Source organism: Malania oleifera, chromosome 8 (genome assembly GCF_029873635.1).
Source record: "Malania oleifera isolate guangnan ecotype guangnan chromosome 8, ASM2987363v1, whole genome shotgun sequence".
Classification (NCBI taxonomy): domain Eukaryota; kingdom Viridiplantae; phylum Streptophyta; class Magnoliopsida; order Santalales; family Ximeniaceae; genus Malania; species Malania oleifera.
Genome location: NC_080424.1, coordinates 80,166,492 through 80,181,041, shown reverse-complemented (window position 1 = coordinate 80,181,041; position 14,550 = coordinate 80,166,492). Strand labels below are relative to the sequence as shown.

At 38.2% G+C, this 14,550-nt stretch overlaps 1 protein-coding gene across 1 annotated transcript; it reads left to right on the top strand.

Annotated features, from left to right (window-relative positions):
- Positions 1 to 13,632: 13,632 nt before the first annotated feature.
- LOC131162762 ((+)-piperitol/(+)-sesamin synthase CYP81Q1-like) lies at positions 13,633 to 14,034 on the top strand. The gene has a single exon (XM_058119364.1). The coding sequence runs from the start codon at positions 13,633 to 13,635 to the stop codon at positions 14,032 to 14,034; it is 402 nt and encodes a 133-aa protein (XP_057975347.1).
- Positions 14,035 to 14,550: the final 516 nt, after the last annotated feature.

The following is a 14,550-nucleotide window of genomic DNA, read 5'->3' as shown; positions in this document are numbered from 1 at the left end:
TCTCCATTGGAGGTCATATTAGGTACTTCCTAAATTAACACTGTGATGTTCATTTTCTTTTTAAATTGTACTTATTTATTTGTTTATTTGATTTATTCTAAAGAGTTTTTTTAATTTGAATACCATTGAGTTCAATTAGTGGGATAATTCATTATTATAGGTACTGTTCATAGAACGGATTGTAGATAGAGCGCGGTACTAATCTCCTGGCATAACTGAACTCTTGATCCACATCTGATAAATGCAAATTGAGACTATTGTCTTTGGATCTCTAAGATAACATCTGAAAGACCAATCACGGGTAGTAATTAGGTGATCAACTAGACTAGGTAAATACATGTTGAGGGGTGACTCCATTGAATTGCATATTATTGGGTCTCTCGCTATTCCAGACACTATTGGACTTTGTGACAGCTTGGTGACTCTGCTGAAACTTAGAGAGTCGTAGCCATTGATTCTAGTATGAGCTAGCGGGCAAATATGAATTTTAATGGTCTTTGATTACTCACATATTTTATTAGATAATTGTTGCATATTTGTGATATTTTTCATGTATTTATAAGTTGGAAGTATGTTGTGATGGACTTACGCATGTGCAGGTTGATTATATGTGAGGATTAAAGGATAGACTTTAAATTTATGTGATCACACACAATTTCCTGAGCCTCCTACCGCTGTACTTTACCTTTAGAATAGATAGAGGTGTAGTACCGTTAGCTCTCATTGACAGGTCTTTGGAGTGCGTGAACCACTCGCTGAGTTTGTGCTTATCCACCCATTGGGTAAGGATAAGGCCTGCTGGGACCTATTGTTGTAGGTAATGGTACTTGAACCACCCTATATTTAACTGTCTTGTGTTCCTCCTACGGATACATACTTGGTGAAGCCTTATAAGAAATAAACTCTCACTAGGTTGGGATATAGAACGTCATCCTCATTCACATGACTTAGGCCATTCTTTTGTTATACATTAGTTTTGAGTTCTCTTGGATGTTGTTTCGTGCATTCTGCATCCATTAGGTGTACACACTCACCTAACCACACTTTTTGCTTGATACCCCCCAATCACCCATGGACAACATACTATCGAATACAATGAGAGGAATAGAGGTTCAATAGTCTAGCAAGCATCATAAAATAGTTGAATTGAAGAAATTGAGGGTATTGAGGGCAATTTTGTCAAGTTGGTGTCACTTAAGTGAATTAATCCTCCAAATCTCTAACCAGTGTGTCCTTCAGAAGTTCTCACTCTTCAAGGGACTTTTAGTGCCAAGTCTTACTTCAACAGAATATAGAGTGGTGCAACGAAACATATGGTTACAAGAAAAGATGGCTGCGTGAAAGAATTGTTAGTGCTGAGGAGGAGATATGTAGGAGGTTGAATTGATGCTCAGTAGATAATGGTCACGTCTTGTATCATTAGAAAATAAATATGTCTGCAATTTAAGGAAGACTAACTCACTTCTTAAAAGTGAAGATTGTATGTGTCAAAGGTTCGGTGATTGGGAGCTTTCATAGGTGATGAGGTTTTTCTAGGAATTTTGGAAAAGTGGTTGTTTTAGGTTGCATGCAGTCATGGATTTCATGCAATCATCATGTCATGGGCCCTTGCCATGTTCTAGTTTCCTGTAAAACTATGTTCATGCTGAGCTGGAAGAACTAAAATTTGGTGGTTCAACATTGAGCAAAACAAGGCAATCTCTCTAACATCCTTATCATAATAACAGAAGGTTAGAATCCTGGAGAGCATTTGGGAAATCACATGAGAGGCTTTTGAGCAATTGTCATGAGAAATCCGCCTAAGTATTTTAGAACTATTAAAGATCAATGAATAAGTTAATGGATAACTCATTACTATGGCAAGGGATACGCTGTGGGTCAATCTCCAAAACCCACACAGAAGATCCTCTATTTCCATTGGAACTGGTGAAGTGTGTCAACGCTTGGGACCAACTCACCCATTTATCGCAATGGCAACTTAGTCCCAAAGATTTCAATCGAGAGGGAAGCCAAGGGAAGCCACAATCATAAATCTTGTATCAAAGAGGGGGAATAACTTGGGAAATTACTAAAAAGTGACCCCAGCTCGAAGTGAATCAAAATATAAAGTGTTGGAGAGAACGTTTGTGAGCTATGAAGGGAGCTTCGCCCATGGATGCTTACTTTGGTGTTCGGTGTGCAATTGATTTTACTCCCAAAGTTCAAGTCTCGAAATTTTGAGAATTTAGTGGGTCAATTTCCATTATAACTCATTTAAGGATGTATTGTCACAAAATGGTGCGCATTCAGTAACGATAAGCGGCTCATCCATTGTTCCAAGGATAGTTTGATTCGGGCAGCGATAATATATAAGAAGCTGGACCTAGCAAAGATGCACACCTGTAAAGGTCGAACTCAGGCGTCAGTACCCAATATAGGCATGGATTGAGATAGCGCCAACCGGTTGACCGTGGAAATCTGGAGAAGAGACAAGTGAATCATTTAAGAAGTTATTCTTATTCATGGTTGGAAGTCTCCCTTCACTACGTGTTTGTTCACTCTCCTAGGTTGAGGTAATAGGAAGCATTTCTTTAGTGCCAACACGCGCAAGGATCCAGAGTTTAGCCAGCTAGGAGAACACTCACAATTTTTCAGATTTGTATCACTAAGAAAGAAGTGGGGGAATTTAGTGGACAGATGAGTATTCACGTATTGGTAGGGAACCTTGAGGAAGAAAGGACAAAAACAAATGGCGAGGTGCAAGCACTACAAGGTCATCCTTATGGAGGAGGTAAGACCAGAAGGAAATAATCTCATTTAAAGCTTCCATGCTTGGACTAGATGATTTCTAGTTGTCAACTTTGGACTCCATGTGCTTGGAGACCCAGTGGTGATAGAATTAGCTAAAATCCTTCATTCTAAATCAGGAGAATTATGATAAATTCGTTTGGTGTAAATTATTTTTAATAGTACTAGAATAAAAATGCATGTTGTCGCATCTCAGGGTACCTTTTTGCAAATTTTGTCTATTTGCTTTTGTTTCATGCAGGATGTATGAAATGTTTTGTCCATATGGAGATCTGGAGGCCAATAATTTTAAGAACCATTCAATAAGCAAAACAAAAAAAAAAACACTGAGTTGGTGCCTAAGTGGAGCAATCGTCATCATAATTTTAAAAGATTCGATTAGTTTGGAAAAGGATTTATGATCACATCTGGACGCGCTTATTGAAAATGGATCCAAAATCTTGGAAGGATTTTTTTTTTCCTGTATGTGAACTCTTAGGAGGGGTATTGTTGTTAGTTTTATGCAAATTGGATGCTTAAAAAAAGGTATTTTTCCTGAAGAATTGTTTGCCTTTTCTATGAGATCAATGGAAAATGGTTTTTTGGTTTTCTCTTCTAATGGTGTCAGTTTTATGGATGAATGATTCTGTTCTAATTAATTATGGTGCCATGTTGTCTACTAGTGTCCCCAAAACTAAAGAACCAAACAATTCATGTACCACTTGATAACCCATTTGACGAGTTGCCAAAAAATAAAAATAAAAAAACCACTTGTCTAAAGTTAGTTACAAAATTTAACTGGATTTCGGATTTCTAGTATTTTAGTCAATTCATTTGAAGTAAGGTTACACAAAGGGGAAGGCCAGCTTCCTGCTACCAAAAGAAAATCATAAGAAAAAAAACCCTTTCTGAAGCCTTTGAATTGCAAAATCTATTTTCTGAAATAACCCGTCAAAGGATCCCACCCGAAATAAAAAAAAAAAATAAAAAAATGAAAAAAAAAAGAAAAATAAAAAAAAAAAAAAAAAACAAAAACACAAAAAAAAAATAAAAAAAAAAAAAAAAAAAAAAAAAAAAAGCGAAAAAAAAAAAAAAAAAAAAAAAAAAAAAAAAAAAAAAAAAAAAAAAAAAAAAAAAAAAAAAAAAAAAAAAAAAAAAAAAAAAAAAAAAAAAAAAAAAAAAAAAAAAAAAAAAAAAATAAAAAAAAAATAAAAAAAAAAAAAAATAAAAAATAAATAAAACAACACACTGGGGCAACTTCAAAAGATATATAACCCCATGAATTCCAATAAAAGGGAGACAAAAGCACTTCACAAAAGGAAAAGTCACATATGTAGTAAAAAATAAATAAACATCAGGGGCAATGCTCAGTATCTTGGCGATGATTCCTTAATGAAATTGATGACTGTTGAGCCCTTATTAAATCTCTTTTTTCTTAGCTCGTACCCCTGAGCCTATATACATCCAAATGAAGTCCTGACTAGATGGTAATGTACTAAAATCTCAAGTAAATCGTCAAAACTCGATGAAGTCTGACCTACGTTTGCCTGTTTGGGTGGTCCTAATCAGGCTACGTAGGCAGCTTGTTTACGGAAAACAAGTTTGACAACATAAATGGGTTCCACCACTCAGGTCATAAATGTTAGTTAGGGAGGGTTTGAGCCTTATTTTCCTGTTCTTCTGAAAACCGTATTTTAGCTCTCATTTCATCCGTGTCTTAAATCCATATTGAGATTGGAACACTAATCAAAATACCCATAAGAAACTTATTACAATTCAGAATGAAAGGTGTAATGGTTGAGAGGCACAAATCAGATATTACTTTTGGAGTTGGCTTCAGATTTAAATTTAGACCCTGGCTCATCTCACTCTGGGTAGGTTGTTGATAAAGTCCAATGAGACACTTTCCTCACGATTTGGATGACTAGTAAGGGCTCTCTAGCAGCCCTGGCAGTCTGCCTCTGCTCCACCCTTCCTTGTTGGCAGTGACGTACTAATTCGGGTAGAATCAACACATCATCACGCATGTGTGGCCAATCAATACCTCTGCTTCATCACGGCCAAAATGTTGTTGCAACCTGATGTCGCGCCCCACGGTATCATGGCACTTTCTCAACAGTATCGTCATCATATTACCACTCGTGTCACAAAGACTTCGGCTACCATGGGTCATTAAGCAATCCTCTTCCATCTAGAACTGACTGCCTTCCCCTCTTCGGTTGACTTATTAGGTTTTGCGCAACTGTATATTTGGCTAAATTCCTCTTGATGTGGCTCCTGCATCACATGGTAACAGTACTCATAGTTAAGTGTGGGCTACTTGGCTGCAAAGTCGCTAGCTCACCTTCTTAATTATAGATCCACGACTTGGTTGAACTCCCCTCCTGTGCTCAAAGAAATAATTTTTTGCAAGAATTCCCGACATCTGGCTCTGCTTAGGTGTAACCCTTGGTCGTGTGAAGAAAGACTAACTCCGATTATCTATTTTCACCACTAACGTGACCATATAGTTAAGTAATGCCGTCTGTAGCGCGGACACAAATATATCACACTAGCACCTTTTTCTCTTAAGTTTGTACGACGCTCTACTTCAAATCTTATGACTCTCGTATGCAACAAAAAATGTCTCTGTAACAAATACTCCTCTAAGGGCGAGTCCGCAGTCTCTTTTTCTCCCCCTCACTTTGCACCCTGACGGGTTTCCATGACATCCAAGCCGGCAATCTCAAGAACTTTATTATGCATCCTGAAGTCATCAAAGCTCCCTGACCGTTTCGCAGTCCAGTTCCACTAAGACACTCTCAGTAGTTCTCTGTCATAGGAGTCATCTTCTGTTCTTCTGCGAAACTCCGTTATGACTTCCTTAATAGTTGTACGGCTAAGAAAGGAACGCAACTCCTTCACGTCATTGGGACTCCATTCTTGAATCGCCTTAACTTCTCTATATCCCTTCTGGTATGACTTGCTTGATCATATGAATAAGAATGTGATGCTCCGCTGAGCGAAAGAACTTTCCTCTTTCTTCACATACAAACACCATGTTCCCCTTTAGCATGTTGAATACCTTTTATAGATGCTCTTCATGTTCCTCTAGAGTGGAGCTGTAGACAACAATATCATCCAGTACACATGGAACGGGGGGGGGGGGGGCGCGACAAACTTGTTGAGTACTTATGAAATACCTCCTTCATCATGTATAGAATGTTGCAGGCACTTCGTCAACGCCAATGGCATACAGAGGAATCATTCGCCGCCCGCCCCAACCACATACTAATTAGTCTCTACTCACCCCTATTAGGCACTCCTTTCTCAAGTAGCTTGACCTCAGTCAGTTTAGTGATGTTTATTACATGACTCAACTGATCCAACCAATTAGTAATCTGGAATAGGAACTGTTTAGCACTTCAACGCTGTTGAGCGCGCGTTAGTCTACACACATCTTCATGCTCCTATCATGTTTCTTCTAAACAAAGTTATGGTGCTCAATGTGCTTTGGAAAGGCAACATATCCTGCTCCAACAACTCCTCAAGTTGTTTCTTGCTCCACTAGCTTTGGGAGGCGCCATCCGATATGGCCGTGCTTAGGGCTCCCACCCGCGTCGTGGAGGGTAAGTTGTGATGTAGCTAATCCGGCATCACCTCCTTGCACTCATCCAACACCGCTTGGGTGGTCTAGGCATGAGCTTCTTAACCTTCTTCTTCATCACCCAATCATGACTAGATATGTTCTGCTCACCCTTTCTCAACCCCTTCTTGGGTGCATGGCTAAGGAATTGCCATCATCTCCTTTCTTGTAACGGTTTGCACAGCATGAGTGATCTCTCATAGACACAGAACCAGCAGATGGCATTAAATCACCTTTGTCCCCCTTAGGAATTCCATTCCCAAAATACTGAAAGTCACCATGGCACTGGCTGTGAATTCGCAATGACATAACCACTGGCGCAAGCTTCACAATCACTACTTGCTAGTTGGGCTATTGAATTTACCCGTTCATGCATCGGAATCCTTTGCCAAGGATAAGTTGAGTCTCCATCCCTGATGTCGAAACACATGGTGATTAGCCCGCATCCACCATAGCGTGGGTTCTATTCCCATTGATCTTAATACGAGAAACATCAATCCTTTTACTTGGTAACTTTCACTGCTTTTGCCTGCGTTTCCAATGGCATTCCAGTCGCCGCATGCCCCATCCTCAGGGTGTCCTGCGCTTCCTCATCGCTTTCCACTACATGCTCCGCATTGGAAGCCTGTACGGCCTTAGTGTACGCCCGACCCTTTATACGGCCCAGAGTGCTACTACACCTGTAAATACACCTGTCTCTAATAAACATCTGACTAGTGACATACTGGTGTTTCATACTGATCAGAAATCTTCGTGCACAGGAAAACATGAACATTTACATGAATCTAATAGACAACCATAGCCTCTAACTGTATTCTCACCTACATTTTATCGTGCTTAAAACATAACCCTTACATCACCAAAAAGACATTCTGAACTCAGTCTATTACCATATACAAACCACTTACGTATCTTTACCAAAAACACAATATGACACTCCATGTCCCCTCTAGCAACTAGGAATGACGTCGTGCAGGACCTCTACCAAAGGTTGTATGGTGGGGTAGACACTTCCTCAGTAATGGAATATATTACATAGTGTGTGACAACATGTTTTTATTTCATAGTTGAAAGTGTTCACATATACAGCATATTCTCATACATAATATAGGAAGTATATCGATATAATTTTGGGCAATAGAAGTTTAGGCATCACGAGCGAGAGTCCCGAGGTTAGGGTAGCGTATCAGGCCGATCCATTGTCCAACCCTTCCCCGGTAACTCAACCGTGACTTTGCTCATTTTATTTTTAAATCATGTATATGCATATTTAGAAACTCATCCAGCTTAGAACTTGATAACAAATGCCAACACTACCCTTGGCGAGGTTAAGTTGAATCATAAACCCTGAACAAGCCCTACCCTATGCAGGCACTTGTGAGTCTTATGGTTACTATAGTCTCTACTGAATCCACCTGGTCATTAATGCCACAGTGCAACACTACCAACCGATTATCTCGTACCCCCATGCTGAAAATCACAGTGTGGTAGCACCGGATCCACATATAAAACACGCTATGGTCCCAATATCATAAATAATGTTACAATAAGACCAGACTGGTGAACTGTTTCCATTCATAAACCACTGTATAGTTTCTAGTATTTTCACAAACTCATATTCAACTGTGGTATAAACCGGCACACACACTTCGTTTAACCCTTTTCACCTACAAACTCGTTATAATCAGCGCTATTTTCAACTTTTCAGAGTACAAAATGAAATTTAGTTTTTTCCATATTTTGGCATATACGTACTTAAAAGCTTTCACTACTGAGCTGTCCCTGGTTCATTCTATGTGCATCTCTTCCAGATCCCTATGATTCTGTCGTCACCACAATCAGTTGGCTTCTGTAGGGCTCTCTGTGAGCAGTGCGCGCAGGCGAGCTCCTTACTAGTAGAGGCCTCTACTCGCTCCCATGTCTCCACGTCTCTCCAGACTTAATAAACTGCAGCTAGCTAACTCCGCTTCTCACCGACATCACGAAGCTCGCCAAACCTGAGACAGCTGGTTGTGAACAGACAGCGTAAGCATCTCCATACGAAGTTTAATGCAAATCTGTTGCAATGCCAACGCGAGTTTTGAAAGTTTGGAGATCATATGCCAAAACCGTCAGTTTCACCAAACTGGAAAATCATAAAATCGACATTTTACCTGGGGGAAACTTTGCAAACAAGCAGTTATACGTGCATATAAACATAAGTTAACTTTCTAGCGGTTTAGTTTTCTAAAAGAGCTGATGTAAATAAATCCTCTTGCCTATTTCCCCGAACACTGAAACACGAACTATACGGCTCCAAAACAACGAACTAAGTTCTTAGAACCTAAAAACCAAAGAACAATACTTCAATACAACCCTATTTACTACTGATCTACCGAACCAAAAATGAACTTAGACCCTTACCCTCAATTTCGGGATAAAACCTAGAAATCCTCAAAACTAAGATTCGATCCACTACAATCGTAGAGGTTTTCTCTCGATCCATGTAGTAACATTGGGATCATTGATTCGGGTAATAGACGGCCCAAGATCCTAGAAAGAGAGTGTCTACTTGAGTTCTATAGAGAGAGAGAGAGAGAGAGAGAGTTTTGAGTTTCATTAACCATGATGCAATGAATAGATATTTATAATTTAGTTGACCTGACTAGACTCGTCGACAAGCCCAAGATTCGAAATTCAAGAAATCTCTCGGTATCCACTCGTCGACGATCCTTTGAACCTCGCCAACGAGCCACAGAAGAGATTTTGTCGAAGAGAGAAAGAGTCTCGTCGATGAGCCCCGTTGTTTTCACCTTTTTAAATTCCTTCCCTTTTCTTATTTGTTTAGTTCACATTTCTCGGGTCTGGTCCTTACATTAAGTGTTGCTTTGTGAGGGCACTCAAAAACTCTGTGAGGACCTTGACACAAGTAACATGAAATTTTGCTCAATCCATTGGATGTGTTGAACCCTCGAGATGATAAAGCTTCTTTTGATGTTGATTCTTGATAGTTAGCTCCCCCACTTTTGGGTTTGCTCTTCTCGAAAAACTTTCTGTTGTTTCCCTCTGTGCCAAACTCTTTGGACGAAGCGGTAGTATCACCAGCGTAGTCAGTCAAGCGGCGAGCGCTCTGTGGCATCTTGTGCGGTAGACAAGTCTTGAACTGTTTGCCTATGAAGTTCTGTTCTTGCCCACGGTTTCAACTCCTTAAGAAAATAGAGCAGATTGTCTTTTATGATATGTCCTTAATATCCAACATCAAAACAGAAAATTATTTCACGTATTCCCTGATTGACCTAGTATGCTTGAGGTCTCTCAGCTTTTTCCTAACATTATACTCACATTCTCAGGAAAGAATTGGGCCTTAAGATCTTTCTTCAAGTCTGCCCAATAATCCACAGCACAACGTCCATTTTCAATTTTATTGTGCTTAGTACGCCACCACAAAATGGCGTTACCAACCAATTACATGGTCGCAATATCCACTTTCACCTGTTCTGAGTCAGTCCTCATAGTGCAAAAGTAGTGCTCCATGTCAAACAAGTAGTTCTCCAACTCCTTGGCATCACAGGCACCCTTATACATCCTGGGTTCTAGTACCTTGGTCTTGCTAAACCTTGGAGCATCAGAGTTTCCCATAGCAAGAACCATTAGATTTATCTTTACATCTAGATTAGCTATCCGAGATTGCAAAGTTTCTAGTAAGGTGAAAGTCCTCTAAAATTTTAGCTATCAAACTTTGCTTGATGCTTTTTTGATTCCATCACTTCATCAACAAGTCCCCTCAGTTGGGCTATCTCCGTGGCCACATTATTGGCTATCGTGCATTGGTTGGTGCCATGGTCACTTATCAAACCTTTCCCAATCCCACAATGAAGGCAACTGAATTCACGTAGCAACTAATCTAGCTCTGATACCAAGTATGACAAGCTGGCTATTTCACACCTTTTTGTGAAAGGACTGTGTAGCGCTAGATAAAGCCCTCTTGTTTAACTATCCAACTTATCGTTTACCACAATTCATCCACAAAACACTTTCATTTTATTCAATAAAATATCAACGGAAGCAGTATACAATTATGAAGTAGTGGCAAGCAAGCAACAAACATTGAAGCAACGTAATTCATTAACAACACCTCTGCTAACATTGTGTGTCTAGCGAGGGACGCAAGTATGCTAAACATGTTGACAATATCTAGTGAGTTTTACAAGTTGATGAATACTCATCCTCCCCTAAAGAAACTTTATATGCAATTCTTGCCCTAACACTAGGAAACATTAAAGTGACCGAGAAGTTATACTGCCTGACTTGGCATAGGGAGAAACTACTACTAGAAAATAAACTTAAACGACTATTTACATGATGGAAACCCATCCCAAATGCAGGAGACAAGCAGTCATAAGCAAACATAATGCCCCGAACAAGCTCGGCTCGTGACAGGGTGATGTCATGCTAACGTCACCCAACTACAAGAAAAAAAAAAAAAACAGAGTTGCCAAGTGGTGGGTGATATCATGCTGATGTCACCCTACTATAGTATTTTTTTTTTTTTAAAATAGAATAAATAAAGTGAGTCATGTGTCACCACTGTGGGTGGACACATGACTCACTAAGCTAAGTAGGGTTAAGCCCGGTTCAGACCGGCTGAACCGGTCTATTTTCTGATCCATTGGCTTTTTCTATTTATTTTATTTTAAATTTTTAATTGATTTTAACTTTTTTAAAATTGAAAAAATAATAAAAATAAAAATCAGAAAAAAAATAAAAAATTATATTTTAAAAAATCAAGAAAAAAAATATGTGAGTTATTTTGAATCAAAATAAAACAAAATGGAAAAATAAAAATACCAAAAAATGAGGAAAAAGTCTTTAAAAATTGAGAAAATTTTAGAAAAATGTTAGAAAGTTTTAGAAAATTTCTACAAAATATTGGAAAAAAAACTAGAATGTTTTTAAACATTCTTTTAGGTTAAAATTTGATGATTTTTCTTGATTTGTGTGTTGTGTGTGTGTGTGTGTGCGCGCGCGCGCGCGTGCGCTTTGGGTGTCCCAATGATTTAACAAAGGGCGAAGAGGTATTCAAGACCTTACTTATATTAGTTCTGAGGGAGATTTTTCTAAAAGGATTCTCTCATTTGGAGATCTTATTAGACATTCCTAAATCACACAATGATTTTTATTTTTATTTTTAAATGTTTATTTATTTATTTACTTATTTATTTGTTTATTTTAAAGGAGTTAATTAAAGAACATTAGATTCAATTTTGGGATAATTCATGATTAATTAGGTACTGCTCATAGAATGAGTGTGTAGGGGGTGCTGATACCTTCCCCTCGCATAACTAAACTTCCAATCCCAACTCTAGTAAATGCAGACTGAGACTATTGGTTCTTTGGCCTAATATTAAACTAGAAGACCAATCAAAAGGTTGTAATTAATTAGGTGAACTAACCATACCTAGGTAAATAACTTATTTGTGGTGACTCCATAGAATTTTAATATTATTACTCTTCTCCATTCCAGACCCTTCTCGGGGACGTTGTGACAGCAGGTCTTAGAAAAGAAGAGAGTTTAGAGTAGATATACGAAGGTTATTAAGGATATGTATGATAGAGTAGTGACTAGAAATAGGACCTTAGGAGAAGGGTCTAGAGATTTTCCAATCATTATTCATAATGAGATCCCTTGGTGTATGTTTTTTGTAGATGATATCATGTTGATTGATGATAGTAGGAGCAAAATGAAATCTAAGTTAGAACTTTGGAGAGCCTCAATAGAGTTTAAATGGTTTAGGATAAGTATAAAAATGACATAATATATGAAATAAAATTTTAGTCAGGTAAGGAGTAGCAATAGAGAGAAGATTAAACTTGAAAATTAATTGCATTGATAAATTTAGATATTTTGGATCTATTATGCAAACTGAAAGTGAAATTGAAGAATGTGCAATACATAGAATTAAAACAGGTTGGATAAAAGGGAGGAGTCAATTATGTGTGTTATGTGATCATAGAATACTCTTAAAATTAAAAAGAAAGTTTTATAAGATGGCTTGTTCAGAATGTTGGATAACTAAGAAACATGTATAAAAAATAAAAGTTGTTGAGATAGGAATGTTGAGATAGATAAATGGTTTAATATTAAAAGATAAAGTAAGAAAAAAGCATATACACAATAATTAGGCATAGCACGAGTTGAAAACAAGATAAGGGAGGGGCATCTTAAGTGGTTTAGGCATTTGAAATGCAAGCCTAGTAAAACAGCTGTGAGAAGGAGTGAGTTATTGTTTCTAACATGAAAAGGGGTAGGGGTATGCCTAGCTTGAAATGAGGTAGTGAAGAATGACTTAACAACCCTTAATCTAATAGAGGAAAGTGCTCTTGCTCGGGTGATTTGATGGAAAAGGGTTCATGTAACTGACCCCACTTAGTGGGAATTATGGCTTGTTGTTGTTATTGTACATTATATGACATAAATAATATAAAAATATTATATTTTAAAGTTTTATTAGGCTCAAAACTTGACTTGCGTACTATTATTGAGTTCAAACTCGACTCATTAAAATATTCGAGTAGTTTGAACTCAAGTTCGAGTAGAACTGAGTCGAGTCAACTTAAGAGATGAGTCGAATTCAAGTAATATATATATATATATATATATATATATATATATAAATATATATATTAAAAAAAAATAAAGAATGATTTTTCCAATATAAAGATTGTGGTTTTGTGTGTGTTTGTGTGTATGTATGCGTGTGCGTGTGTGTGTGTGTGTTTGTGTGCGTGTGTTTTTTTTTTTTTTTTTTATTTTTAAAATCTAAGAAACATGTAGTACTAAATATTAGAATTCATATTATAATTTTTTTTTTCGAAAAATTAAGCTTTTTTGTTTCATTGAAGACTGGTTGAATTGCAACTGCACGGGAAGTGGCCTATCGTGCTCCTTCAACGGAGGCTCCTCCAGCCGCTTAGTAGCTTCCCCTCCCTAGCTTGCTAATTCAATTTGCTTTTACTTAGCAGTTTCTTTAACTTATATATAGCTCTCAATTTCACTAAACGCACAATGCTACTCCCATCAGTTTCCAAAAGCTAAAAATTAAGAAATAATACATATTTAGAAATTAAATATCGAAAGACTAAATAATTAGCATTCAATTTCGGCCAAAACAAATTCAAGTTAAATTTCAGAATTAATCGCAAAATCATATTAATTTTAATGTGACAATTAACACATAATTTTGCTGAGATGTGTGCAGACAATGATGGTTGCTGGAACTGAAACATCATCAACCACCTTGGAATGGGCAATGTCTCTACTATTAAACCATCCAAATGCCATGGAGAAAGCAAGATTGGAGATGGATGCCACTGTTGGCCTAGAACGCTTGGTAGATGAGCAAGACCTACCCAAGTTGAACTACCTTGAGAACATAATCAATGAAACCCTGCGGTTGTTTCCCCCCGTCCCGCTTCTAATACCACACGAAGCATCCACAGATTGCACCGTGGGGGGCTTCCATGTTGCGCAGGGCACCATGCTAATGGTTAACTTGTGGACCATTCACAGGGACCCTGAGCAGTGGGAGGAGCCGAACAGTTTCATGCCGGAGCGGTTTGAAGCGTGGGGAGGTGAAGGGTGCAAGACAATGTTGCATTTCTAGAAGAATTACCTGGTTTGCCACCTGATCATGAAATTGAGTTCACTATAGGCCTGTTGCCAGGATCTGTGCCAGTATCTAAAGCATTGTATCATATGGCTCCAGTCGAGTTGAAAGAATTGAAAGATCAGTTATAGGAATTACTGGACAAGGGTTTTATCAAGCCCAGTGTGTCGCCCTGGGGAGCGCCAGTTCTATTCGTGAAAAAGAAAGATGGAACCATGAGATTGTACATCGATTATAGGGAGATAAACAAACTGACAGTAAAGAATAAATATCCTCTCCCTAGGATTGATGACTCACTTGATCAGCCTCAGGGGACCCAGGTTTACTCTAGAATTGACCTGCGGTCAGGTTACTATCAGGTGAAAGTTAGAGCAAAGGATATTTCGAAGACCACATTTCATACCAGGTATGGGCATTACGAATTCTTAGGGATGATGTTTGGGTTGACTGATGCACCAGCAGTATTTATGGATTTGATGAATCAGGTGTTCCATCAGTATTTGGACCAGTTTG